Source organism: Petromyzon marinus, chromosome 23 (assembly GCF_048934315.1).
Source record: "Petromyzon marinus isolate PM22_M1 ecotype Great Lakes invasive population chromosome 23, UKy_Petmar_22M1.pri1.0, whole genome shotgun sequence".
Lineage (NCBI taxonomy): Eukaryota > Metazoa > Chordata > Hyperoartia > Petromyzontiformes > Petromyzontidae > Petromyzon > Petromyzon marinus.
The window spans coordinates 5,988,942-6,016,933 of record NC_133689.1 but is presented as its reverse complement, the minus strand read 5'-3'; the positions used below and the strand labels follow the sequence as shown (position 1 = coordinate 6,016,933).

Here is a 27,992-nt window from a genome sequence, read left to right as displayed (position 1 = left end):
GACACTGATACACACAGGGAGACACTGGGGAGACACTGATACACAGGGAGACACTGCGGAGAAAATGATACACACAGGGAGACACTGCAGAGACACACCGAGACACTGATACACACAGGGAGACACTGCAGAGACACACTGAGACACTGATACACACGGGGAGACACTGCAGAAACACACTGAGACACTGATACACACAGGGAGACACTGCGGAGACACACTGAGACACTGATACACACAGGGAGACACTACAGAGACACACTGACACTGATACACACAGGGAGACACTACAGAGACACACTGAGACACTGATACACACAGGGAAACTGCAGAGACATACTGAGACACTGATACACAGGGATACGCTGCAGAGACACACTGAGACACTGATACACACAGGGAGACACCGGAGAGACACACTGAGACACTGATACACAGGGAGACACTACAGAGACACACTGAGACACTGATACACAAGGAGACCCTGCAGATACACACTGAGACACTGATACACAGGGAGACACTGTGGAGACACACTGAGACACTGATACACAGGGAGACACTGCAGAGACACACTGAGACACTGATACACACAAGGAGACACTGGGGAGACACACTGAGACACTGATACACACAGGGAGACACTGGGGAGACACTGAGACACTAATACACACAGAGAGACACGGCAGAGACACACTGAGACACTGATACACACAGGGAGACACTGCAGAGACACACTGAGACACTATTACACACAGAGAGACACGGCAGAGACACACTGAGACACTGATACACAGGGAGACACTGCAGAGACACACTGAGACACTGATACACACAGGGAGACACTGGGGAGACAACCACACAGGGAGACACTGATACACACAGGGAGACACCGAGAGACAACCACACAGTGTGTGTGTGATCACTAGTAAATATGCACGCTTGCTGAAGGGCTGGGGGGGGGGCGATGGCTTCCTTGGGGACTGAGAGGATGGAAAGAAAACGGCGATGCCAAACGATGCTCAGCAAGGATGAGGTACGGGATGAAGACAGCGGTCGGAAGGCAGAGCGACACGGAGGAACGAACTGCGCCTCGGACCCTTCTCCAGACGGAACCACGAATTAATGAGTGAATGAGTGAGTGAACGAATGATGAATGAATGAGTGAGTGAATGAATGAGTGAATGAATGAGTGAGTGAGTGAATGAATGAGTGAATGAATGAGTGAACGAATGTGTTAATGAATGAGTGAATGAATGAATAAGTGAGTGAATGAGTGAGTGAGTGAATTGAGTGAATGACTGAGCGAGCGAGGTGAGGTGAAGCGAAGACCATGTTGTAATCGACGGCACTCGTGTTGCCGTGCCCGCCGGTGGTTCCGTTGTGCTGGTCGTGACCGTGGTGCATGTCGGCTGTGGAGGAGGCCACAAGGTAGGTGAGCGGCACGAGACCCAGCATGTACACCAACAGATTCAGCGAGTAGATCTTCATGCCGTACGAGAGCCTGGGCAGGAAAGACAGAGACCCATAAACCCCCCGTTGTAGCGTGAACGCACCGCTTAGGGAGAGTGCTATTAGCGAGTAGGGGCCGTACATAAATGACGTCACACACCTGGGAGGGGAGGGGGGGGTCAGACATTTGTGACGATGTGTGACGAGAGGGGGGGGGGTGAGAAATGTGACGTCACATCAAAATGCGCAACTTTATAAATAAATATAGACAAACACGTTCTACTTAATTAATTAAGACTTTATAATAAATGTGTTCTCCTACAACATCAGAGTGCAGCGCCACATTAAATACGCACTACAATGACAATAGTTTAAAGCGATTTGAAGCATGTTGTAATTTCAAAATGTAAATATGGTTTATGGGTGGTGGGGGGGGCATAATTCAGGTGACCACCACTGCACCACTTACTCCGGCAGGCACGCGCACACGCGCAAGCTGTCGCACTCAACTAACATGAGAACTGACCGAAGGGGTCACGATAGAGCTCAGTTACATAGTCTTTTAGCCGGCAAGCCTACGATGAATTATTTCATGACACCGGCAATATGTGCCACGCGATCAATGCGACCTTAATTGTAAAGTGGAGGCAACTCGTGACTTCAATACGTGGGATTGGTGGCAGCCTTGGGTCTCCAACCATCACGGAATGTTTACCAGGGGGCGGGCAGCGTTACTTAATCTCGGGCACAAGTAAAAAAAAATAAGCCCACTGCGGTCCTCTGTGCCTGTACGGCTGTAGACGACCCAGGTCCAAGGACCTCAACGTGCCGTCAGGTTTCTCTCTCGTGGTGCGAAGACTTTTTATTTTTAATTCGTGACTCGTAAGACGAAACCGTTCACACGTCACCCCAGGCGTAAATGCGGTTGTGAGCCCGGGTCTTCCCAGGGGAGACAGGCAGAGAGAGCGAGAGAGGCGCGGGGAGAGAGAGAGAAAGGAAATCGTTTGGGTGTTCACACCATTTCATCTTGAGGAACTGCTCGCAGACGGGGTGAGTGAGGAGGTTGACGCGATTGAACCTCACCATGGCCTGCGGCGACAGCACGCGTGTGTTAATTATACAGCCACGGCACGTGGGGCAGTGTTGTCGCAGTGGAGACACGCGGGGGCGGGGGGCGCGGGCTACAGGACGTCCGCTCTCTAAATATTTATTCTGGAGAGCCACGCTGTGTAGTACTACTCTTTTTCAGGAGGGTCCTTCATTGGGTTTTTATTTTAAGATGTTTTCAGCCGATCGATGATGAGCGTTTATACAAGCAGGAGGAAACCGGAGCGCCCAGAGAAAACGCACGCATTGCGCGAGGGGGCAACGCTCTATCCCCATGCGAATGGTAACGGACGGCGATTATGTATGTGTTTGCGTCGAACTTTTTTTGCGCGCCGTGCATAGCCAACCACGCTAACTGGAGGCACAATGATTAGTCAGCATGCCGTAGCGCCTTCTCCTGGTGGGCCAGAGTATGGCACCTCGAGCCGCGCGAGGAGGGAGTTTTCACAACATCCGCCAACCCTCGCCTCCACGGTGCTGGATTACAGGCGTGCATAGCCACCACCGCCCATCCTAATATGTAGAGGAGCGCAGAGCTTTCGTCGTGCTTGTCTGTGGTTCATCATCACTTCTCCGAGCGAGCGAGCACCGCGCGGTTGCGGTGCGCCACAGCGTCGCGAGATGCAATCGACACGAATGACGCGATATCAAACTGCTTTGCAACCGTTATTATTAAGCCTAAATTATTATTGATTCACGTCGCTAGAGAACGCCCGCCGCTACCGAAGAATAACAGCAACAACGAACCGCACACGTGACCGAGAAACAAACACAACTTACTCTTTGGTTCTATTCGGTGAAGTCACGTAGGTAAAAAAATAAAACAACAAAAATCACGACGTTTCGGCCACAACACAAGCGGCCTTCATCAGGTGAAGGGATCAGACTGTCTCGAGGACAGCGCTGGAGTGAAACACAGCCAAGCTCAGACCGCGACCTTTAAGCTTGTGTCAGAGGAATTAAGGTGCCTTGACAAAGGAATTAGCATAAACAAATTAGCATTTAAGGTGCCTTGACAAAGGAATTATGCTAATTCCTTTGTCAAGGCACCTTAATTCCTCTCACACAGCTTAAAAGCCGTGGTCTGAGCTTGGCTGTGTTCACTCCAGCGCTGTCCTCGAGACAGTCTGGTCCCTTCACCTGATGAAGGCCACTTGTGTTGTGGCTGAAACGTCGTGATTTTTGTTGTTTTATTTTTTACCTACGTGACTTTACCGAATAGAACCAAAGAGTATGGATCCTTGCAGTCACGAAAGCTTCAAATCTAGAAACACAACTTACATTCATGGAGAAGAGTGGCTCGTACAGGTTTTTCCCATTTTCCGCTTTAAGGGTGTCGCGTTTGTTGATGGGGCACTGCAGTAAATGGAAGTTGTAGGTTTGCTGCAACGAAAGAGAAGTTGCACGATCGCGTTAATGCACAGTGGAAGGCACCAGCCTCTGTCTCCATGTCACCCGTTATCTTATTGTCCTTTAATATTCGCGAAGTTCATTACGCCACGAGGAAAAGATGTACGTCTGCAGACTCAACCACTCAGCAGTGTAGTGGGTTGAAGTGTGGGTACTCCCACCCACCTCTTCCAAGACGTCTGGGCCAGCATGAAAGAGTAGCCCCATGTTGTTGTTTGACTTGCATCCCACTGGGATTTTTTTGCACACAGCGTTGGTGAATATTTTTGCTGTTTTTTTTTCCCATGGATTTTCTGTTTTGCACAGTCACACATAGTCACTTTAAGAAGTTTTTCTTGTTCGTAATTTTGTTTTTTTGTTTGTTGTGGTTGTACCCGATTCAAGAGCCCGATGGCTCACAGGGCTATACCAAAATAAACTGAAACTGAAACGACCCTCTAGAGGGGCTCTCTGAATCTACTCTCTAGTGGAGGCCCTTGGTCTAAGCGAATAATTGCAGGGCTGCACCACAGCCTTTAACAAACTGCTTGGGCAAGTGCTGTTAGCGAGCACCTATGAAGGCCGGCACGGCACACGAGGGGGTGGGTGGCCAACACCACGCCCGGCCGCCTTTGTCTCCCCAATGGCGATGTTCACACAGCTGACATGGGAATTCATTTGAGGTTGAGTCGACCGAGGGGAGACCCAGGACCGGTTCAGACAATCGTCACTGGTGTTGGCCGTGAGCGGGAATTGAACTCGGGTCGTCAGGTTTGTAGCGCAGCGCGCTAACCGCTACACTACCGCTCCCCACCATGCACACATACCAAGGCCGTAGCCATGGAGTCAACATTGGGGGGGGACCAAATCTTCCAGAGGGTCTGGGCGCCACCCCCCAGAAAAAAATATCTAAATGTGGAAACGAATTTCCTGCCTAAAATGAAAAAAAATTCACAAACACATAGGGTGGATTTTTTTTTTACAATAATGTCTAATAGTGTATTGTATTACATTGCTCTGTTTTTTTTACCTTTCCTTGTTTCATTGTATGTAATGGCAGAGATTAGGGATTAATAAAGTACAACCATAACCACAATCATATGAACAGAAATCTATTTTATAGCATTATATTGGGGGGGGGGCATATTGAAGGGGGGCGATGTCCCCCCCCCCTAATATATATTATAATTACGGCCTTGACACACACACACACATGCACACACACTGACACACACACACATGCGCACATTCACGCACGTGTGGGGGAGTGCAACATCATTACCCAGTATTCCTTGCTGTTCCTGTCAACACTTGACTCTTCTCTGCATCTGTCCAAAACCACCTGTGTGTGTCCGCGTGTACACACAGACACACATGTTCACACGTAAACACTCATGCTCATAACGCACACACACACACACACACGTAAACATTCAGATAACGTCAGTATGTGGACACAAAAAAGACAAAGATCCCCCCAATAGCCTACATGGGCTGTTGGGTTAAGTGCTGTTAGCGGGTACATATGAAGGCTGGCACGACGCGTCACGGGGTGGTTTGGGTCTGAACCATGCACAGCCGCCTTTGTCTCCCCAGTCCTGATGCTCACACGCAGCGCTCGGTACTCATCTAAGGCTGAGTTGACCTAGGGAATGGCCCAGAAGCCGTTTAGCTATTTACCATAGGAAAAAAGAAAGAAAAAAAAAACCCGCCAAAATACTGTAAAACAAACCACGTGTTGTGCTCTACAGCACACGACGGTTCTTCGTGAACGACGCAAAGTGGCTCACGCACGAGGGCTAGACGGGGCGGATGGCGGCGACGCTGTCAGCGACGCGAGCATGGGAGTGTTGCAGATACAGCGACGACGCATTCGCGAACGACGTAACAAAAACACAGGAGCGGTGGGGGGGGGGGGGTGGGAGACGTGAATCGGGACGTCGCTCTACTCTGTTTATGGCTTCTTCAGACGAGTCGACGTAGGGGGCAGAGAGTCATTCTCTCTGCCGACGATGCCCGGATCACGGCGACGCAGCGCTTTGGCTTCTGGGGACGGGTGGCGCGTGAGGGTGAGGCGCGAGAGCGAAGCCTGTTGCACCTTGCAGATGTCGGGCATGTGGTTGATGAGCTGGAACATGGGAGAGCGCGTGGTGTCCTCCTTCTGGAAGTATGTCATCAGCTCGTTGCACCTGCGCACGCACCGGAAACACGCGCCCACGGCACCGTTTCGATCAATACTCAACGGAATCGGAATCTTTATTGAGGCCGGAGGGATACGGTGAGCCGCAGATGTCCTGTAAAGGGGGGGGAGGGGGGCGTCAGCAGAGTTACACGAAGATAAAGACACGCGCGTGCCAGTCACCATCACCTTGCCCATGTCTCTCCACCGCCAACGCCCATCACATCAGAAACAGAGAGGAGCTGTGTGGCGCTAAACTTTGACCATTTGTTTAGGTTATTTTTAGGCCAGAGTTATTGGCGAATGTGTTGACATGTTTAGTGATTTGTGCTTCGGCACCACTGACAACGCAGCATCGCGATAAAACATTAATTGTTTTGTTCTTATTATAGGTGGAAAAGAGCCGATGAAAAAAAGCAGGTACGGTACCGATAGCTGCTCGTGGTGTGTGCATGGTCAATAGCCAGTTCCGTAAATAATCTTAATTAGAATTTTCACTCGTGTTAATCGGTACAAGGGCAACACATATACTTCAGGGGACCACATTAATGTAGATTTAAATTGTCTCACTTTGCAAGTGTACGGCCCAATAGCCCACCATGGGACATGTGCTGTTAGCAAGCACTTGTAATACATTATTAACGCTTTATTAGCTTATTGATGCCTCATCATTACCTGCACACCTAGCATGGGAGCTCGTGAGACCCGTCATTATCAACCACGACCAATCAATTGAGATTCATCATTTTTTTAACTACACTGTCAAAACTTCCCGACCGTTGCCACGTCCGACTCGGGTTTCCCCGAGCTCGTAGGGCGGCACGCTAACCGCAGCGCCACCACTCCTCCCCCCCCCCCCCCCCCCCGCTCTCTCACGAGCGTCATACCTTTGGTGCGTGACCATGGTGAGCACCACGTCGGCGTGGCCGTTGAGGATGGCCTCGTTGAGGCAGGAGAAGCCCTCCGCGTTCAGCATCAACTCCGCTCCCTCGTCCAGCAGCAGCCGCGCCGTCGCCGCGTGGCCCTCACGCCCACACAGGTGCAGCGCCGTGTGCTGGCGGGGGGGGGGGGGGGCGGACACACACAAAGACAAAGAGCGCGCGTATAGCCTCAACATACCGTTGGGGCAAGGGCTGTTCCATTGGAAAGTCATTTCTTTAGAACTGCTTGTTGTGTTTCGTTTCTTGTCATTGCCCTGCACCTCGGATTAGCACGGTTGGCTATGTCAGGTGCGAAATAAGTTAAGTATATTGTAGGCAAGGCCGTAGCCATGGAGTCAACATTGGGGGGGACCAAATCTTCCAGGGCGTCTGGGGGTCCCCCCCCCCCAGAAAAAAATAAATCTAAATTTGAAAACGAATTTCCTGCCATTTCCTGCCGAAAATATAAAAAAAATTCGCTAACACATAGGATGGAATTTTATTTTATTTTTTACAATAATGTCTAATAGTGTATTGTATTACATTGCTCTGTTTTTTCTTTTTTACCTTTTCTTGTTTCATTGTATGTAACGGCAGAGATTATGGATTAATAAAGTACAACCATAACCACAATCATATAAACAGAAATCTATTTTATAGCAATATATTGGTGGGGGACATTTTGAGCATATTAGAATATTGGGGGGGATGTGTCCTCCCCAATATATATTATAATTACGCCCTTGTATGTAGGGGTGCTGCGGTGGTGAGATGTTAACTCCCTACTCTGGTATGCAGGAGGACGTAGGTTCGATCCCGACCCTGACCTCTGGATATATATATACATATATATGTTCTCCCTGTGGTTGTGTGGATTTGTCTCGGGGTCCTCCGGTTTTCCCCTCCACATTTAGAATCAACACACATTTAGAGTAATTTGGCTGCTTAAAATTTCCACACGGTAAGTCACTTCGTTGAGCTTTCATTTGTGGCCAGGTGGCTTCTGAAAAAGAGCTATATAGCTCAGTGGGCCTTAGCTGGTAAAATATAAATAGTTACAAAATGAACGATTTCACGCATTAGTCTCGCTCACCCCTCCTTCCTCTGTTTTGTTGAGCAGGTTGCGATGTGTCTCGAGCAGAAGCTTGATGGTCTGCGTGTAGCCACCCACAGCTGCCCAGTGCAGGCTGGTACGGCCCTGGTGGTCTCTACACAAAGACAAAGATCCCCCAAATAGCCTGAACAGACTGTTAGGGCAAGTGCTGTCAGCGAGCACCTATGAAGGCCCGCACGGCACACGAGGGGGTGGTTGACCGGTACCACGCCCCGGTCGCCTTTGTCTCCCCAGTGGTGATGTTTACACATCGCACCAGGTACTCATTTGAGGCTGAGTCGATCTAGGGAAGGCCCAGGACCGGTTCAGATAATCGTCACTTGTGGTGGCCGTGAGCGGGAATCGAACTTGGGTCGCCGGATTCGTAGCGCAGAGCGCTAACCGTTGCACCACCGCTCCCCTTGCACGCACACGTGCACGCGGCACCCAAAACACTGCATCACAATTTCCACGGCCAGCTTCCATGAGCAGTGACGTCACCGCAGCGCTTGTGCCAGGCTAGGTGCACTCTGAAGCCACGTGAAGTGGCGAAAGTTCGCTGAGCAATCAACACCACCACCATCGCCATTGGTCGGGGTTTTTGACAGCATCTTTACTTAGATGCTATATAAATCCGATATGAATTGTATCAGCAGCAGTATCGCCACCACTACATCATCATCGACACCACGATTTATATTGCCTTGAACAGATATAGCTCATGCACAAATCTAATTAATTATAGCAGGAGTGGGGAACCTTTTCCTGAATCAGGGCATGAATAAGACCTTCACATACCGGCCATATGAGGCACCATTCCTTTGGCAGGAAACCACACATGAACGACACACGTTCAAAAGCTTAAAGCAGAAAACAATCTGCGTGTCTGTCGACGGAGTATGAAGGGGCCTTTGCAAACTGAGGACTCCACAATTACACGCTGTTGGCGCCATCCCAGGAATATCGCCCCTCGAAACACCCGATGAGTGTGGACAGAGACGATCCGCAATCTCGAGGGCGAGGTTCGTAAGCCCCGGGGGGGGGGGGGGGGGGTGGGAGAGGGGGCAGTCAAAAGCTGACGTGGGAGCGTGGCGCCCTGGGCGGTCGAGGCGTCACCCCCCGCTGGGCGGCCACCGCAGCCGTCTCCGCTCACCGCAGCAGCAGCGCTCCCCTGCTGAGCAGCAGCTGCACGACGCGCGTGTGGCCGTTGGAGGCGGCGAGGTGGAGGGCCGTGAGGCCGTCGCCGTCGCCCTCGTTCATGAGCTTGGAGCCGCGCGCCGTCCGCAGGAGTTGCGCGCACGAGTTGAGCCGCCCGTACCTGCGGTTCGCTCGGCACAACGCTGTCCCCGTCAGTCATCCTCCCGAGCGCCGCGACGGACAATGCTCGCGGACGCACGCGCCGTCAAGTTAAGAGAAAAAAAATAAAATAAAAAAATGAATGAATGATTCGTGATGATAATTCAAATTTCTCGCGCGCATTCCATCCCAGGATCCCGGCGCAGCAATGCATTAGAAGCAGGAAATAAAAAACGGAACCAGGGCAAGCGACCAAACTAAAGAGGGAAGGCCACTTTTAAGAGATGCGGTTTTCAAAGCAGGCTTGAATCTATCTACCGACTCGGATTGCCCTGATTTCAAGTGGCAAGGCGTTCCATAGCTTGGGTGCCACGCTAACAAAAGCCCGGTCACCAAAAGAGCGCCACCTAGACCTGGGGATGTGCTGAGCAGTTGGAGATCAGAAAATGTTAAGGACCTTGATGGAATATATTAATGTATTACTGTAGTTCACGCCTCATGATGACATCATACAACTGCGATACAGTCAATGATTCCAATGAACTTTTGCAAAGCCTTAATGTAGACATAAAACACATTTTTACACGTGTCTGCGATTCATATTCTACTCAGTTCATCGGCGAGCTCAAACAATTGGCGCGTTGTTAAACGCTTCACAGCGGACAACTGCATTTGTTTGGCTCTGTCGGGAGGTGGATGGTTTCACGACACGAATTCAGTGAGATCCCAACGTGGCTTAACATAAAACGTCTGTCGCGAATTGTAATTAGTGTGCGTCTTTTAAATACAGATTGTCAGAAAAAATAATAACATAAAACGAGCAACAGCAATCACCCTGTAATGATATTTTGCAAAACGAACGATACCGATCGGCAATCGTGGATGTAAAATCGCACGGTATGTCGTAGCGGGGGACCCTGCCACGCTGTAGTGGTTGTCGCAACGGGTCGGTCCCCCATCGCGGCGGCTGAAACAAGCATCTTCAGGTCCCCCACCAGAAGTATAAATGTGTACACCGCGGTTAGTCGGCCGGCAGCTCGCTTGCGGCGGGGTAAAGTACTATGTGGGTAATCCCGCCTCTGCAAAGGTGTCTGGCCAGCGTGAAAGAACAGGCCAAAATTCCTCGCGGAGGAGCTCTCTGGAGCTCGCCCCAGTCGAAGACCTTCAAGCCCTTGCCAGCGGCATGAGCAAGCAATAGCAGGGCTGCACCCTGTGAGCGATGCCCGCCTTGCACACGTCCCACGTGTACGGACACTCCAACTCATGGAATTGGCCAAACGTCCAAATTTAGAACCACAAGGCTTGGCCAATTGTTGACGCCGTTTCTGGACGCCTTCCCGCTAATTATCATCATGATCATCATATTCTGCCATCCCCATATTGCGGCAATCGTATGTATGTACGTTGAACTTCTTTTGCACCGTAGGAAGCCAACCGTACTAATCGGAGGTGCTAGGGAAGGACAACAAACGAAAGACGAAAAGCAGTTCCAAACATTTCAATCTAGACGACTTAAAAGTGCACAGCTCCATTGGACACCTATTATTGGAAGCAAGAGCGTTCCAGACGGCCGCAGAAGCGCATCTGAAAGCGCGCGATGCGGTCACCATCCCTGGCGATCGCGCGCGCATGCATGTGCTGTGCTCACTCGGCAGCGAAGTGGAGCGGAGACTTGTTGGCCTTGCTCTTGAGGTGAATGCTCGCCTGCAGGGGCAGCACCCCGCCCAGCGCCTCGATGGTGCCATACTTCGAGGCGTAGTGGAGCGGTGTGCAGCCCTCCGTGTCCTTGTCTTCCAGCAGAGCCTTGATGTCCTCGCGCTGGGCATGGATGGGGGAGGATGCACCCGATTGGTCTAAGCTTCTCACCCGATATATTTCCCGCCCGAGCGCAGCTAGGCCGCTCGACGTCACAAGTTTCCCGGTGACAATATTCTATAAATGAAACTATTTTTTTTTATTTTACCAGGTAAGGCCCACTAACCTATGTAATTTTTTTCTTAAGAAGCGATCTGGCCACAAATTATAGCTCAATGAAGTGGCTCATCACGTGGAAATGTACAGCAGCCAAACACTCTAAATGCATGTTTATAAATGTGGAGGGAAAAAGAGGAGGACCCGGAGAAAAATCCACGTGACCACGGGGAGAATCTGCAAACTCCAAATGTACAGCAGGCGTCAAGAGTCGGGATCGAAGCCGCGACCTCCTGTATACCAGGCGAGGTAGTTAACATCTCACCACCGTGGCGGTTATTCATTTAGGTCACCCCCCGCTGCACTCGTCCTCTGCAATGTTTGGCGTTTTTGATTGGTTGCTGCTGCTGCTGCGGTGCTCACGCACCCGGCGGATCTCCGTTGTTACAATAGCCGGGCAGCTGGCTGAACGGGGATCATCATCCGAGTAACAAATCAAAGAAACTTTCACTGAAAAAAATCCAGAAAACTTAAACAAGGCGTCAAAACGTCCGTTTGGAACAACATACGACCTGGAATCAAACCTGTGCACACGGCGCCGTGATGCCTCTTGACATTGGAAACTTGCCGGTGGCCCAGGTGCCTCAGGGGGTGGGGGACTGAAGCCCTCCTTCTCTCTGGGACACACCCAGCCGGCACGAGATCCCCGCGCGGGTGGCTCGGCTCAGCGGCCGCACCCTTCGTCGCTTGTTGGAATTGGTGACGAAGCATCCGCCGTTGCGGTGCCAACGTTTTGGAATAACCACGCTTCTTCCCACCAACCATAGGGGTCGGCAAAACCTGCGTCTCCGAAGCTGCGCGCGGCTCTTTAAGGGCCGTTTCGTGACGTCTTGGCTTACGGTCCAGCGTCTTGCATTCGCGTTGCATCGCGGGTCATTAAGCATTGAGGGTTTTGTCGACCGTATTCGAAAAAAAAAGTCTCTTCCTGTTATTTTGGGTTGCTGAGCCCTTGCCTTAAGCTCATACATCTACCTCCAAAGAATGTGTCCTCAAACAGAAGATGTTACTGCCACATTCGCCACTGCAATTTGAAACTATGAAATGTAATCACGGTATAATAAAAAAATGCAATTATAAAGTGAAATGTAATCGAGGGATTGTATTGTCTTGATATGGTCTTGTATTGTTATTGTTGTTATGCTGCCTTGCCCAAGCTTACATTGAATCTTGACAAATCTGCATAAATGTATATACCAGTTGCAATTTGTACTTGCATGCTATATCTATATATTGCATCAACTTGCTTAACCTGTCTCTCTCCTACTCTTGTCTCATCTCTTCTATTGTTTGTTGATGTAACTTGTTAACATACCCCGACTGTACATCTGTGACTAAAAGAGCTTCACAGCGAATCAGATTCCTCCTCCATCTCCAAGTAGAGATTCTGACTCTGTTGTGGAGCGGATCTGGTGGGCCACCCCGGTTAATTCTGCGGGTGGATTCACCGTGAGGTGCGCGACGTCTGCTTCACAGCGGACGTTATCGATTCCCGCCTCCCCCTCCCCCGACGTTCGGCACGAGCGGGCTTCTGTGTGCCAGCATCACGGCCCGAATTGTGTGCAAGTTGTTCAATTAGGGATCACGCAAGTGGGGATGAAGGGTGTGAAAAAGTGACCCGATTAAGGAGTTTTAATCGGGTTCTTGAGACACCACCTCTTACCCTGTGGTTCTTTCGGTAAAGTCACGTAGTTAGAAATAAAATGACATAAAACAAACCACGACGTTTCGCTTGTGTTGCGATCGAAACGTCGTGATTCGTATAATTTTATTTCTACCCACGTGACTTTACCGAAAGAACCAAAGAGCTTCAAATCAAGATTACACCACCTCTTGCCACCACTTGCCACGAGAGTTCTGCACGATGCTTTCTTTATCTCCCGACGTGACGCCGATTGCTCAACCGCGTATAGCAGCAGAACTCGGAGCGATGGAACGTCGCAGCAGACGTCCATCCCTGCGCGCTTCTTGAAACCGAGCAAAAAAAATAAAAATAAACGTCCCACGGTAAGCCAAGCACCTCACCTGAAAGATGTCCTTCCCAAAGTTTCCCAGCCACCCGCCTTGCGAGACCGCCACGTGCAGGAAGTTCCGCCCCTTGATGTCCTGGATGCTCACGTTGGCTCCTGCGTCAACGCCACGCGCAGGGGGCGATGTCACGCGCGTTCGCCGTTCGTGAATAACGCGGCGGCGTCTTTGATTTTAAAAACTTGGAGGCAGTGTAACACGTAGGCTTTCGCGACCAATATAATCCGTAATAGAGTTTTTAGTTTTTTGGGTTAGATCGTGTAAATATATTAATGTGTCGTTAAAACCCACCACCACCCGACACGGCCAATTAGTAAGGTTCCTCTTCTGAAACAGAACGTGCCAATTCCGTACTAGTACAGCACACCGCTTTGTTGGAGAGCAAATCTACAACATTTACAATCTGAGCACGACGTTTCGCCAGTAATTACAACTTGCTTCATCAGGCAGCAAGAGAGACGCCCCCCCCCCCCACTCCAGTATGCCAAAATCGTCGTATCACACGTGTCGTGACGGGTACTGCAAGATCCGACCGTGTCCGTCCAGTGCTTGCCGAGCTACGTTGACTTCTCGTTGCCGAACGCATTTTGAGGTCGCACTGACTCCACGCAAAGAGCTTGCCATAAATGGACCACAATACCTTGCTGAGGAGCATGAACCATCACGCGAACTCTGGTCATCCTCGCAGAGGCTTTTGGCTGGCCATTGAACAAAGATGGTCATTGCATCGGCCTCAGAACGATTGTTTAAGGCCGCTTTATAACTTACAATTTGTATTATTGTCGCTCGATTTCAGATACACTCTTGTGGTCGTCTGAAACACTCTTCCTTCCGCTGGAGCCATGCGCTTTTAAATCATCGAGATTGAAAACTTATTTCTATAGAACTGCTTCTTGTGTTTAGTTTGTGGTCCTTCCCCCCCCCCACCTCCTATTAGTACGGTTGGCTACGTACGGTGCGAAAGAAGTTCAACATACGTACATACAAATGCGAGCCACAAGACAGAGGATACTTTAAACACGACAGGGTCACGTGGGGTGGCCACGCTCAGTGGTCCCGCAGTCGGCCGCCGGTTTTCTGATCACGCCGGCGTAGATGACGCGACGGGCTCAGCCCGGGCGCCACCGGGGAGTGCCGCTCACCCAGGGAGAGCAGCGTGGTGACGGTCCTCCAGGCTCCGCGCATCGTCGCGAGGAGGCACGGCGAGCGCTTCTCCCTGTCCAGGCTGTCCAGCTCGGCGCCCTGTCGACAACCGGCGTGCCTGCTGAGACTTACGTTCCGCGACGGAGCCTCTCGTTTCACGATAGAGCCTCGCGTTCCATGATAGAGCCTCCCGTTCCATGATAGAGCATCTCGTTCCATGATAGAGCCTCCCGTTCCATGATAGAACATCCCATTCCATGATAGAGCCTCCCGTTCCATGATAGAGCCTCCCGTTCCATGATAGAGTCTCCCGTTCCATGATAGAGCATCCCATTCCATGATAGAGCCTCCCGTTCTATAATAGAGCCTCCCGTTCTATATTAGAGCCTCCCGTTCCACGATAGAGCCTCCCGTTCCACGATAGAGCATCCCGTTCCACGATAGAGCATCCCGTTCCATGATAGAGCCTCCCGTTCCACGATAGAGACTCCCATGCAATGATAGAGCCTCTCGTTCCATGATAGAGCCTCCCGTTCCACGATAGAGCCTCCCGTTCCATAATAGAGCCTCCCGTTCCATGATAGAGACTCCCATTCAATGATAGAGCACCCCGTTCCATGATAGAGCCTTCCGTTCCATGATAGAGCCTCCCATTCAATGATAGAGCCAGCGATTGGACGAAATTCATTCTGGTAAAGTAACAGTTGCTGGCCAAACATCCCAGTACCTGCAAATTACTCAATTGTGGTAAATGTACACATAGTAACATCGACTATAAAAACTTGTCAGGACCCTCCCTTGAGACTCACTGAAGATCAACCACTGTGGAAAAGACTGCAAATCAGCCCCTCCGCAGTCACGGTCGCACACACACGACACGACACCATCATCAGCGTCAACTTTGGTTACGAAAGACAAAGGAAAACAACAACAACAACAAAAGTGTGATTGCCCGAGCCTTTGAACGTGGCTTTGGTTGAGGGCTAAAGGCCCAAGAACTCACCTCCCGCACCAGGTACTCCACCAGCTCGTAGTGATCAAACATAGCCGCCCTGCAGCAAAAACATCACCACCCACGGTGTGAGGATTAGAACACGCGGACACGTGCGTGCGCGCGTGGTGGTGAGCAGCAGCGTAGCGGTTAGTGCACTGCGTCCTGAACCCGGTAACCCGAGTTCGATTCCCACTCACGGCCAACACCAGTGACTTTAATCTGAACTGGTCCTGGGCAGTCCCTTGGTCAACTCGGCCTTAAATGTGTACCTGGTGTAGTGTGTAAACATCGCCACTGGGGAGACAAAGGCTGCCAGGCATGGTGCTGGCCACTCACCCCCTCGCGTGCCGTGCCGGCCTTCATAGGTGCACGCTAACAGCACTTGCCCCAACAGTCTGTTAAGGCTATATAAACGAAACTATTTTTTTATTTGACCAGGTAAGGCCCACTGAGCTATATAGCTCTTTTTCAGAAGCAATCTGGCCACATATTAAAGCTCAACGAAGCGGCTTATCACGAGGAAATGTATTTCAACCTGTACTCTAAACGCGTTTTTCTAAATGTGGAGGTGAAAAAAAAAACAGTGGACCCGGAAAAAAATCCACGATATGCGGGATCCTCGGAGATTCCTTTCAGTAGAGACTTTTTCCTAAGAACTCCGCAAGTCAGGGCTAGCGACCGGGCAAGGTCAGTAGCCCCGGCACGTGGCCGACGTTGGGTAATGATGTGAATGTGGTGGCAGCACAAGAGGAGTGGAAGAGGAGGGAGAAGAACGTCAAGTGAGGTGACGTTACTTGTGCAACGGCGTCTGCTCCTCGGCGTCACGCAGCTTGAGGCTCTCCCTCTGCGGGTCCTGCATGGAGAACATCAACTGGACCATGTCCATTGCCCCCTGGGCGCACGCCAGGTGCACAGGCGTGGACTCATCATTCTGGTGGGGGGGGGGGGGGGGGGGCGAGGGTTGTGGACGGGAGGGGGGCAACAATTAGAGTAATAAAATGTTAGGCCCCCACCGCTGAGTTCCACGCGCTAGGTTCAACGTCAGTCTCCAACTTCGATTAGCACGGTTGGCTACTTACGGTGCGAAAGAAGTTCAAACAAACATACAGCTCCTTTTCAGAGCGAGCCGCAATTACCAAATCGTCGTCATCGTCATACAGATCATCGGTCATTCGCTCCTTAATGTAAGCGGTCTTCTCGTATTTCGCTTAAGACGCCCAGCTAAAGTACGCTTGATTGGTGATTGTTACTCTCCTAACAACGTTCCTATTCAAATATCCCACTTTTGTTTTTCATTAACAGTGTTAAAACACTTCATCTGCGTCATAGGCAGTCGTTGAGTCCTGGTCATAAGCGTGTGTGTTCATGACTCCAATTCAAAACCAGAGGCGATTTTAATTATCTCCCCTTTAGACCAGAGCTGAAGTGGCCACTCCCAGGGTCAACTTACTAACAAGCAGCCAGCGAAAGCTGCCCGGATGTCATAATTGTGTTTTCACGGTGTATTTTCCATTCAGTAAGTGCAGGCATTATTGCATCTCGCTGACAGATGACCTTTGTTATGATCGTGCATTTAAACTGTTGCGATCATTTGTCTCATACCTAGCAGAAACAATCACACAAGCTCACAAACACACCCAGAAGACAAATACAAAGCTCCCCCGTATAGCCTTTATCATGCTGTTGGGCCAAATGCTGTTTGCGAGCATCTATGAAGGCCGGCGCAACACACGAGGGGGTGGGTGGTAGCCAACACCACGCCCGGCCGCCTTTGTCTCCCTAGTACTGATGTTTATACACCGTAGCAAGTACTTATTTAAAGCTAAGTCGACCTAGGGGAGGCCCATTGCCTGTTCAGATATTCGCCACTGTTATTGGTCGCGAGCGGGAATTGAACGCGGGTCGCTAACCACTGCGCCACCGCTCCCCCCCACCACCACAGGGCCGTATTATTTGCAAGCACTGTGCCAAGGGCATACGAAAACTAAAGGGCCTACGAAATATAAATTGAACACGTTTTTTGTTTGTTTGTATATATGATGAAAAAAACATTTAACCAAGATATATTATTGAATAAATAAATTTACTTGGGAGCTCGTTGTAATTTCTTTGCAGTGGTAACAAGTCGTTGACTCGTTGTTGGGGCATATTACACCAACAATAAAAGTCAAACATCTTTAAGCTGAAACGAAAGTAAAGCAATAAGGCGCTCGCCATACGGTCGTCCGGTCAGAACCGTGGATTTGTTATTGATTAAAATGAACGGCATCCTTTTAAAGCTGCTCCATTCGATATGATAATCATATAATTACATTGTCGAAGACATTTCCCCGTTTATTTTTAAGTTTACCTTGGGTTTTCGCTCTCAATAATTTCGCATAAAATCTGCTTATCTGCGGCACACGGTGCGCTCCCATCGAATTATGGCAAAGTCTAAACGACGTCTGTCCACCGGCTGGACGATGTACCTGGTGAAACAAGCGAGTGACAGCGGTGGGAGGAGTAAAACATGGGGCAGCAGTGCCGACCGTAGAAATGTATCACTGAAGGTCTACGAAAACACAATTGCCTACGGACTTAGAAGAACCTTAATCCCCCACCCCCCGGCCTTGCTGTTTTGGAACACGAGTCTGTTGGTTCTACAGCGTGGCAAATTGGGACAGCGATATTGATTGCGAAAGCCTTTGTGTCAAATTGACCAAAAGTGGTTCTGTTTCGTTGAAGCGACCGCTGTCATTGGCGAACTTAAAGCACGTGTCGAGTGACACGTAGCCTCCATTGCAAGTGTCACTGCCACGCGGCCACCGTGTGTACACTTCCTACGGTCGAGCAGAGATGACCGTGGCTCTGTACAATAGGTAAAAGTGAAATAACCCCCCCCCCACCCAAAATAACATCGGCTGCAGTAACACAAACACTGAGTGAATACTCCGACGAAGCTTAATCAAGTAATTTGCCCTCGAGTACACACCCCCCCCCCCCTCCGCACAGAATCGCTTTTCAGCGCGACTGCGTGACCTGCCTGTCACGTGTCGGCGATGCGGTGACGCGTCGGGCCAACCCAATGGCTCCGCCTGTCACAAGCCTGAGCGCAGTCACTTGGAGCTCTTCCCACCCAAGGCCACCTGCGCACTGCTGGGTAACCAGCTCATCGGCGGGCGCCTTCCTTCGTTTGCCATTTTCTGACACCCACGTAGAAGGCCTTCGTCCAGCAGTGGAGTGGCCACTGCTGGATGTGCACGTGCAGGCCTGCCGAAACCGTCTCTCCGTCCGGCCAGTTGAGGCGGCGTTCTGTGAGGACCAGCGGCAGATTATCCTAGTAGCTACATAGGCTACGAGCCCCGCACTTTCAAGGGCTATAGTACTATACTGCCTTCAACTTTTATGACCGACCGGGTGTTTAAGGTTAGAGGTTTGTCGTATTATCTGGGCTGTGTAGCAAATGAAAAAAAATATACAATTACTTTACTTTGCAAGTAAAAAAAATTCGTGTTTTAATATTTATGTGTTTTTTTTTATTAATTTAGGGCCCCTTTATAACAGATGCTACAGGCCCCACACTAACTTAATCCGCCAATGGTGAGGACAGATGCGATAAATGGCTAAAACTATAAAACGCCACATTTTTTGTTTGTTTACCAGGTTAGGGCCACCTAGCTACGTAGCTCTTTTTCAGAAGCGACCTGGCTATCTCAGAAATGATAGCTCAACGAAGTGGCTTATCATGTGGAGATGTATAGCAGCCAAATACTCTAAACGCGTGTTGATTCTAAATGTGAGGGGGGACAAACCGGAGGACCCGGAGAAAAATCCACGCGACCACGGGGAGAACATCCAAACTCCAAATATACAGCACGTATCAGGGTTGGAATCGACCCCACGACGTCCTGTATATCAGGCGAGGTAGTTAACATCTCGCCACTGCGGCGACCCTGATTAGCCCATTGACAGACATCTTCAATCGTGAGCCTTGTCCTAGGATACATGGAAGATTCGGCTCAGCCATCTTATGACGGACAGCGTCCAACCTTTATTTGCCGAGCACTTATCAAGGCGAGCACTGCACACAAGGCGACATAGCGGACTCATGTTAGGCTGCGGGGAGCGGTGGTGCAGTCGTTAGTTAGCACGCTGTGCTAGAATCCGGCCGCCACGAGTTTGATTCCCGCTCACGACCTCCCCTAGGTCGACTCAGGCTCAAATGAGTAGCTGGTGCGGTGTGTAGATATCGTGACTGGGGAGAGAAAGGCGGCCCGGCGTGGTGTTGGCCTCACACCCCCTTGTGTACTGTGCCGTCCTTCATAGGTGCTCGCTAACAGCACTTGTTCAGTCTGTTCAGGCTACATATGGGGGGGGTCATTGTGTTTTGTTTGATGATAATAATTGGGGATGGTGATTATAATGGTGATAGTGGTGGTGATGCTGAGTTGCTGCTGATAATGATCATATGCTGCTGATGCTGACAATAATAATGACGATCGTGATGATGTTTGCTTCTGCTGATGACGACGGTGATGATGTGCTACTGATCTTGACATTAATAATGATTCTGATGGTCAGTTGCTTGTGCTGATGATGACAAGTCTCATGCCGTCGGTGACGACAACTTTAACATAAAAACACCACGATTAGCACGGTTGGCAGTGTACGGTGCGAAAGAAATTAAAAATGCATACATAGAGTAGTCTCTCGGTTAACAGTGACATCGGTTAACAGGTTAAGAGTTTCGCCCCCCATGGGACCCCATGGTTTCGACTAACGTTAACATTTTGATTAACACTACGTTGACGTTATGCACGCGGGCGTCAATTTCGGCCAATCCCAGCGCTCGTTAAGTGGGGCCGAGCCATTCCCTCAGCCAATCAACGACGACCCCCATTCATGAGCGTTACAGATTTGTTTTGTTAACATTACGTTTCCCGTTTCGGCAGTGGGGGAAACGGCGCTCTCGCAGACTCATTGATTTTCATTTGGCTTATTTTTCAACTTACAGGTGAATTCGGAGAACGGTCGTTCCGGCTAACGTCAGTTTTCGCGGTAACGAATGAAAAACACACGACGTTAACCGAGGCGTGAGCGTACATGCGAGCGGCACCTGCTTGGCGTCGATGCGGGCGCCCGACTGCAGGCAGATGCGGATAATGCCCAGGTGGCCGGCGTGCACCGCTATGTGGAGGGTGCTGTTCTGGCTCTTGTCCGCGTAGTTCAGGATGGTCTCCTTCATGTAGCCCTTCTCCTCCGCTGGGGCGGCGGGTTGCGGACACGTGGGTGGCACATGCGGAATCAGAACGTTTACTTTGACGGCAGGAATCCGATGAGCGACGAAGAGAGCGTTACATTTCACAACCAGGTGTCGTGGTTGTAGGCAGGCGCGTCAACGCGAGGACAAGGGAAGCCGAGGCCGTGGTGGTGAAGGTCGTGGTTCAAATCCCCGGTAAGGAGTTGAACTCGACTCACGTTCCTTCCGATCTAAATCAAATCAGCACAGTTTTAACACGTATGCTTTCGCGACCAATATTATTCATAGTAAAGGTTTTTGGGTTAGATCGCGTTATTTATAAATGTGTCGTAACCCTCCACCACTCGACACGGCGAAACAGTAAAAAAAAAGTGTCACGTTTAACATAGGACAAATAGTTCACTACTTTAGCCCACCGGTGTGTTGAAGAGTGAATCAACATCATTTAAAATTTGAGTACGACGTTTCGCCGGGTGGTCATCGTTTCGGCGGCGAGAGCGATGAGCCGGTGCCACTCAGAAATGGGCTAAACATCCATGTTTGAAGTGTGGTGAGTTAACTATTTTTATTTTATTTTACCAGGTAAGGCCCATTGAGCTATGCTACTCTTTTTCATAAGCGACCTGGCACACGCAAATGATAGCTCAACAAAGTAGCTCATCACGTGGAAATGTATAGCAGCCAAATACTCAAAACGCACGTTTCTAAATGTGGAGGGAAAAAGCGGAGGACCCGGAAAAAAAATCCACGGGCAGAGAGACATGCGAACTCGAAATATACAGCAGGCGTCAGGGTCGGCATCCAACCCACGACCACCCGTGCACCAGGTGAGGTAGTTAATATCTCGCCCACCGCGGTGCCCTTTGGTTTCAGAGTCCATGGTTTCAGAGTCGACGGTCTCATCCCGGTAAACAATGCATTACACAAAAAATAAGAATCATATTTGGTAGTTTTTTTTTCAATTGATGTCACGTGATGCGTATTTCTATGTAGCAGGGTGTGTGGAGAAGTGCACGCCTGGCGTGAACTCGGGTCGCCAGGCTCTTAGGGTAGTGCGCAAACACATGAGTCACACGAAGACAAAGATCCCCCGTATAGCCTTTACCATTCTTTTGGGGCAAGTGCTGTTAGCGAGAAGCACCTATGAAGGCTGGCAGGGCACAAGAGGGGGGTGTGCGGCCAACACCACTCCCGGCCACCTTTGTCTCCCCAGTGCTGCTTTCTTTACACATCGCACCAGGTACTCATTTAAGGCTGAGGTGACCCAGGGGAAGGGCCCGGGACCAGGTCAAAAATTTGCCACTGCCGGGTTCTAAGCGCAGCGCCTATAACCACTACACCCTCGCTCCCCACACAATGCACCGCGCACACACACACACACACCTACAATCTGGAAATACGCTGCCGTTGGCATCAAAGCAAGCAGGCAGTGTTTACAGCTATCAGTGCGAATTTTTACAGGACGTCTCGCCGATGACACCAGACCGCCTTGCGCTGGCGGTGAGCAAAGTGCGCCGGTTGAATGACGTCGGGGAACCCGGTGAGAGGTTCCGCAGGGACCCGTGAACGCAGCAGGAGTAGAGACACGTGGGGGCAGGGGGGTATAGCCGGCTCCAGACCTTGGCGATCAGTTGCGCATGCACAATCACCCCCCCCCCCCCAAGTGGACGATCGCGCAACCCAAATTTGCAACGCAGGCTCCTTCGGTTGCACGTCTGAGCGAGCAGTCCCGTGCGGCAATGGAGTTCGAACGTCGCGTTCGGGCACGTTGACACGCAATCGCGCGTTCGCAAAAAACCGACCCGCGGCGCGTGGCGGAATGACGTCGCTACGGATCGCGCGATCAGTTCTCTCGAGAGCACGGTCGGCCTCCGCTGTGAGCAACCGATTGTGCGGCTGCTCGCAACTGGTCTACAGAGACGTCCACAACGCGTGCGATTCAGTTGCATGCAACTAGGTTGTACAACTGACGGTTGCTGTTATCCTCGTGTATTTTTTTTTTTTAAATGTCTGCTGCAATCACCCCATCTGCATAAATACTCGCTGTCTGTGCCCTATTTTCCCCCGGGGCATTTTGATCGCAACCATGGTCCAGTGTGTTTTTTTATTTATTGTTATTTTGCCTCTTTACCCAGAAAACCATCACCGAGTCTCGAGACTCGTTTGCAGGAGGGTCCTGCGACGTTGTTTCCCAGAATCGGGCGATTGCTGCTACTACGTGTTACCCCAATCGAGTACATCTGCAGGTATTTTCTTTCAGCAACGGAATGTTTTCGCCAATGCCAGCCACGTTATATGTTTGTGTTTAGCTATGGCAGGAAACCATTGAACTCGGAGGAAGCTCATGCACGAACGGCGGGGAGAACATGACAAACTCCAGACAGAAAGCGGGCCGGGGTCGGGAATCGAACCCAGGTCCTTATTTTGTTGCTGTGAGACACAAGCGTTACCACTGCGTCATCCTGCCGCACAGATATGCCCCTCCGCTGCAATGTATGTGTGTATGCATGTTTAACTTCTTTCGTACCGTACGTAGCCAACCGCGCTAACCGGAGGTGTGGGCGAATCTGACAACAAACTAAACGCAATACGCAACTCTATAGAAATGTACTTTTAAATCGAGACTTAACAAACACATAGCACCCCCCCACCCACCCCCCCCCCCCCCCGGCGTATTCCTAACACAACTGTGGGTTGTGTGTGTGTGTGTGTGAACGCGTGCTGCGGATCTACCCTTGCGGAGCATGAACTGGAAGGACTTTGTGGAGCCGGCCATCACCGCGATGTGGAGGGGGAAGAACCCGAGCTGGCTCTTCTTGCACATGCGGGCGCCATGGTCCATCTGCCGAGAGGGAGAGGGTTGATGGGAGGTGGGGATACAGCAAGGCCGTAATTATAATATATTGGGGGGGGTTACCCCCCCAAAATATTAAAATATGCTCAAAATGTCCCCCCAAATATATTGCTATAAATATAATAATTGCTATGCTATGTAAATAAAAACAACAATTTGCTAAACCTTGGCCACAATATCTGGACTTGTCTTCATATAAATCAATGCATAGATTGCTGTTTATATGATTGTGGTTATGGTTGTACTTAAAAAATCCCTAATATCAAACATTACATACAATGAAACAAGAAATGGTAAAAAAAAGTAAAAACAGAGCAATGAGTTTTGAAATGTAGATATTTTTCTGGGTTGGGACCCCCAGCCACCTTGGAAGATTTGGTCCCCCCCAATGTTGACTCCATGGCTACGGCCTTGGTTTACAGGCACAACCGTCGCGATCACGCCCCCGACCGACTGCCTCTTGTCTCGCGAGTGGCGATGTTCGCACAACCGCACCAGGCACTCATTCGAGGCTGAGTCAACCTAGGGGAGGCCCAGGACCGGTTCAGACAATCGTCACTTGGTGCTGGCCGTGAGCGGGATCGAACTCGTGTCGCCGGGTTCGTAGCGCAGCGCAGCGTGGCTATCCGCCGCGCCGCCGCTGTGACGCACACAGACACACACGCGCCCAGCCTCTTCTTCGGCACCCTCAACGCAACCGGCCGCGTCGCCAACGCACGCACCAGCACGGCGATGCTCCTGGGGTGGTCGAAGGAGCAGGCCACCATGACGGGAGTCATCCCGTGCACGCCCTCGATGTCAACGTCCGTGCGTGCCTGCGACATCAGGGCCTGCCGGCACACGGGTGGGGGAGGCACGCGTCCAGTCCTGCTCGTCACATCCCTCCGCGGCGCGATGGTGTTCAGGTTGTCACGGTTGCAGGCTACGCGATGGCAATCTGTGGGGTTTTAGTTCAGGCGAAGTTACTCTGCGGATTTCACTTGGCTATTCTCTCAACCTAGTTGATGGACATTTGTGGGATTTTTTTTTAAATCCAGACTTTGTGCTCTGCAAGTTAAACCAAAAATAAAGACATTTTCAATTTTAGTTCACAGGTAAGGCCCATACAGCTATGTAGCTCTTTTAAAAAAACGACCTGGCCAACAAAAGTATAGCTCAACAAAGTGGCTTATAACGTGGAAATGTACAGTGAGGAAAAAGTATTTGATCCCCTGCTGATTTTGTACGTTTGCCTACTGACAAAGAAATGATCAGTCTATAATTTTAATGGTAGGTTTATTTGAACAGTTAGTGACAAAATAACAACAAGAAAATCCAGAAAAACGCATGTCAAAATGTTATAAATTGATTTCCATTTTAATGAGGGAAATAAGTATTTGACCCCCTCTCAATCAGAAAGATTTCTGGCTCCAAGGTGTCTTTTATACAGGTAACGAGCTGAGAGTAGGAGCACACTCTTAAAGGGAGTGCTCCTAACCTCAGCTTGTTACCTGTATAAAAGACACATGTCCACAGAAGCAATCAATCAGATTCCAAACTCTCCACCATGGCCAAGACCAAAGAGCTCTCCAAGGATGTCAGGGACAAGATTGTAGACCTACACAAGGCTGGAATGGGCTACAAGACCATTGCCAAGCAGCTTGGTGAGAAGGTGACAATTGGTGCGATTATTCGCAAATGGAAGAAACACAAAATAACTGTCAATCTCCCTCGGCCTAGGGCTTCATGCAAGATCTCACCTCGTGGAGTTGCAATGATCATGAGAACGGTGAGGAATCAGCCCAGAACTACACGGGAGGATCTTGTCAATGATCTCAAGGCAGCTGGGACCATAGTCACCAAGAAAACAATTGGTAACACACTACGCCGTGAAGGATTGAAATCCTGCAGTGCCCGCAAGGTCCCCCTGCTCAAGAAAGCACATATACATGCCCGTCTGAAGTTTGCCAATGCACATCTGAATGATTCAGAGGACAACTGGGTGAAAGTGTTGTGGTCAGATGAGACCAAAATGGAGCTCTTTGGCATCAACTCAACTCGCCGTGTTTGGAGGAGGAGGAATGCTGCCTATGACCCCAAGAACACCATCCCCACCGTCAAACATGGAGGTGGAAACATTATGTTTTGGGGGTGTTTTTCTGCTAAGGGGACAGGACAACTTCACCGCATCAAAGGAACGATGGACGGGGCCATGTACCGTCAAATCTTGGGTGAGAACCTCCTTCCCTCAGCCAGAGCATTGAAAATGGGTCGTGGATGGGTATTCCAGCATGACAATGACCCAAAACACACGGCCAAGGCAACAAAGGAGTGGCTCAAGAAGAAGCACATTAAGGTCCTGGAGTGGCCTAGCCAGTCTCCAGACCTTAATCCCATAGAAAATCTGTGGAGGGAGCTGAAGGTTCGAGTTGCCAAACGTCGGCCTCGAAACCTTAATGACTTGGAGAAGATCTGCAAAGAGGAGTGGGACAAAATCCCTCCTGAGATGTGTGCAAACCTGGTGGCCAACTACAAGAAACGTCTGACCTCTGTGATTTCCAACAAGGGGTTTGCCACCAAGTACTAAGTCATGTTTTGCAGAGGGGTCAAATACTTATTTCCCTCATTAAAGTGCAAATCAATTTATAACATTTTTGACATGCGTTTTTCTGGATTTTGTTGTTGTTATTCTGTCTCTCACTGTTCAAATAAACCTACCATTAAAATTATAGACTGATCATTTCTTTGTCAGTGGGCAAACGTACAAAATAAACAGGGGATCAAATATATTTTTCCCTCATTGTATAGCAACCAAATAATGAAACGCGTGTTTCTAAATGAGGAGGGAAAAATTGGAGGACCCGGGGAAAAATCCACGCGACCACGGGGGAGAACACGCAAACTCCGAATCTACAGGCACCTGGGTCGGGATCGAACCCACGACCTCCTGTAAATAAGGCGAGGTAGTTGACATCTCCCCAACGTGGCACCTACACCTGCTGCTACTGCTGGACCGCACGAGAAGCCTCACACCTCTACGGTGTCGCTCAGGTCCAGCTCGGACGCCACGTGCAGTGGGGCCTTCTGCGCGAGGTTCAGGACGTTGGGGTTCGCCCCCAGGACCAGCAGCAGCCGCACCGCCTCGGCTTGCCCGCTGCCGGCCGCCACGTGGAGCGGCGTGTCTCCCTCATCGTCCGTGACGTTCAGCACTGCACGTGGAGGGCGGGAGGGAATGCACAGGGACAGCTCCGTCTCGTTACGCACGAGATGGGCTGGTGGACTCAACCCAGTGGGGTCGCTCCTTTCACAGAGGGCGCAGGCTGTGGTGTGGATGCCAATTATACTCGTGCGCATGGCATTATGTCGATGTCTGCCAGCCACGCATTGCCGGATTATCCCAGTAGCAAAAGTAGCTACTACATATGTAGTAGCTAAGGGCCCCGCACTTTCAAGGGACTCGCGCTAAATGCTTTCAAGCAATCAATTTCGGTTCAGTGATTCTGCACTTGCTCTATTACTATAGTATTATACTGCCTTCAACTTTTATGAACGACAGTGTGTTTAAGGTTAGCGATTTGTCTTATTATCTGCCTGTGTAGCAAATGAAATAATACAATTACTTTACTGTGCGAGTTAAAAATGTCAGTTTTAATATGTACTTTTTTTTGTTACAGGCCCCGCACTAGCTTAATCCGGCACTGTAGCCATGTATGTATGTTGAACTTCTTTCGCACCGTACGTAGCCAACCGTGCTAATCGGATGGTGCGGGGGGGAAGAACAACAAATTAAACACAAGAATCGAATATCAAGGACATGGGTTTTCAATCTAGTGCCATGTGAGGGCGAGAGAGAGAGAGAGATTGTGTAGCTTTGCTGTTCCTCCTCCACTGAAGGGGCTCAGACCACGGTGGTTTCGCTCTGTGCTCGAATATGCGCAGGGATTTGTCGGCGCCACGTAGCGCTGACAAAACGAATAAAAAATATGAAGAATAAAAATATTTAACTTATAATAGAGGTGTGAACATGTGGACTATATCCGTATACTTTTGGTCTTAGTCACCTTAGGGCTTTGGGGGGGGGAGATTGGGGTGTGAGTAATGTGGACCTGTGTTTGGAAGTGGTGAATAAGCACGTGGGCTGTAGTCAAGCACTGCAGAGGTGAGGGGTGATGGATAGTCGCATGAATGTTGCGAAACTCCCTTCTCGTCAGTGTCGAGGAGTCATTCCCTATTCTTTAGTTCTTTCAGTAAAGTCACGTAGATAGAAAATAATCAAATAAAAAATATATATGTTTAAAAATAATAATAAAAACAAAACGACGACCGCTTGCGTTGCGATCGAAACGTCGTG

General features: G+C 50.1%; 1 protein-coding gene and 1 long non-coding RNA gene across 5 annotated transcripts in view; one reads left to right on the top strand and one right to left on the bottom strand.

Annotated features, from left to right (window-relative positions):
- Positions 1-23,463, top strand: part of LOC116945230 (uncharacterized) — a 44,980-nt gene extending 21,517 nt beyond the window's left edge. For all 4 annotated transcript variants that reach the window (XR_012942632.1, XR_012942635.1, XR_012942633.1 and 1 more), the window contains one exon: positions 22,944-23,463. This is a non-coding gene — a long non-coding RNA (uncharacterized LOC116945230). The remainder of the gene's footprint in view (positions 1-22,943) is intronic.
- Positions 1-27,904, bottom strand: part of TRPA1 (transient receptor potential cation channel subfamily A member 1) — a 38,785-nt gene extending 10,881 nt beyond the window's left edge. Inside the window, exons 1-17 of the mRNA XM_032959537.2 lie at positions 26,675-27,904; positions 24,385-24,492; positions 23,542-23,650; positions 20,665-20,810; positions 16,364-16,500; positions 15,579-15,627; positions 14,575-14,674; positions 13,430-13,530; positions 11,085-11,254; positions 9,294-9,458; positions 8,141-8,255; positions 7,015-7,181; positions 6,047-6,137; positions 5,231-5,290; positions 3,841-3,942; positions 2,471-2,541; positions 1,333-1,504 (exon numbers count right to left, since the gene is read on the bottom strand). Coding sequence (XP_032815428.1) covers positions 1,333-1,504; positions 2,471-2,541; positions 3,841-3,942; positions 5,231-5,290; positions 6,047-6,137; positions 7,015-7,181; positions 8,141-8,255; positions 9,294-9,458; positions 11,085-11,254; positions 13,430-13,530; positions 14,575-14,674; positions 15,579-15,627; positions 16,364-16,500; positions 20,665-20,810; positions 23,542-23,650; positions 24,385-24,492; positions 26,675-26,995 — 2,184 coding nt within the window. The 5' untranslated portion in view covers positions 26,996-27,904. The remainder of the gene's footprint in view (positions 1-1,332; positions 1,505-2,470; positions 2,542-3,840; positions 3,943-5,230; positions 5,291-6,046; positions 6,138-7,014; positions 7,182-8,140; positions 8,256-9,293; positions 9,459-11,084; positions 11,255-13,429; positions 13,531-14,574; positions 14,675-15,578; positions 15,628-16,363; positions 16,501-20,664; positions 20,811-23,541; positions 23,651-24,384; positions 24,493-26,674) is intronic.
- Positions 27,905-27,992: the final 88 nt, after the last annotated feature.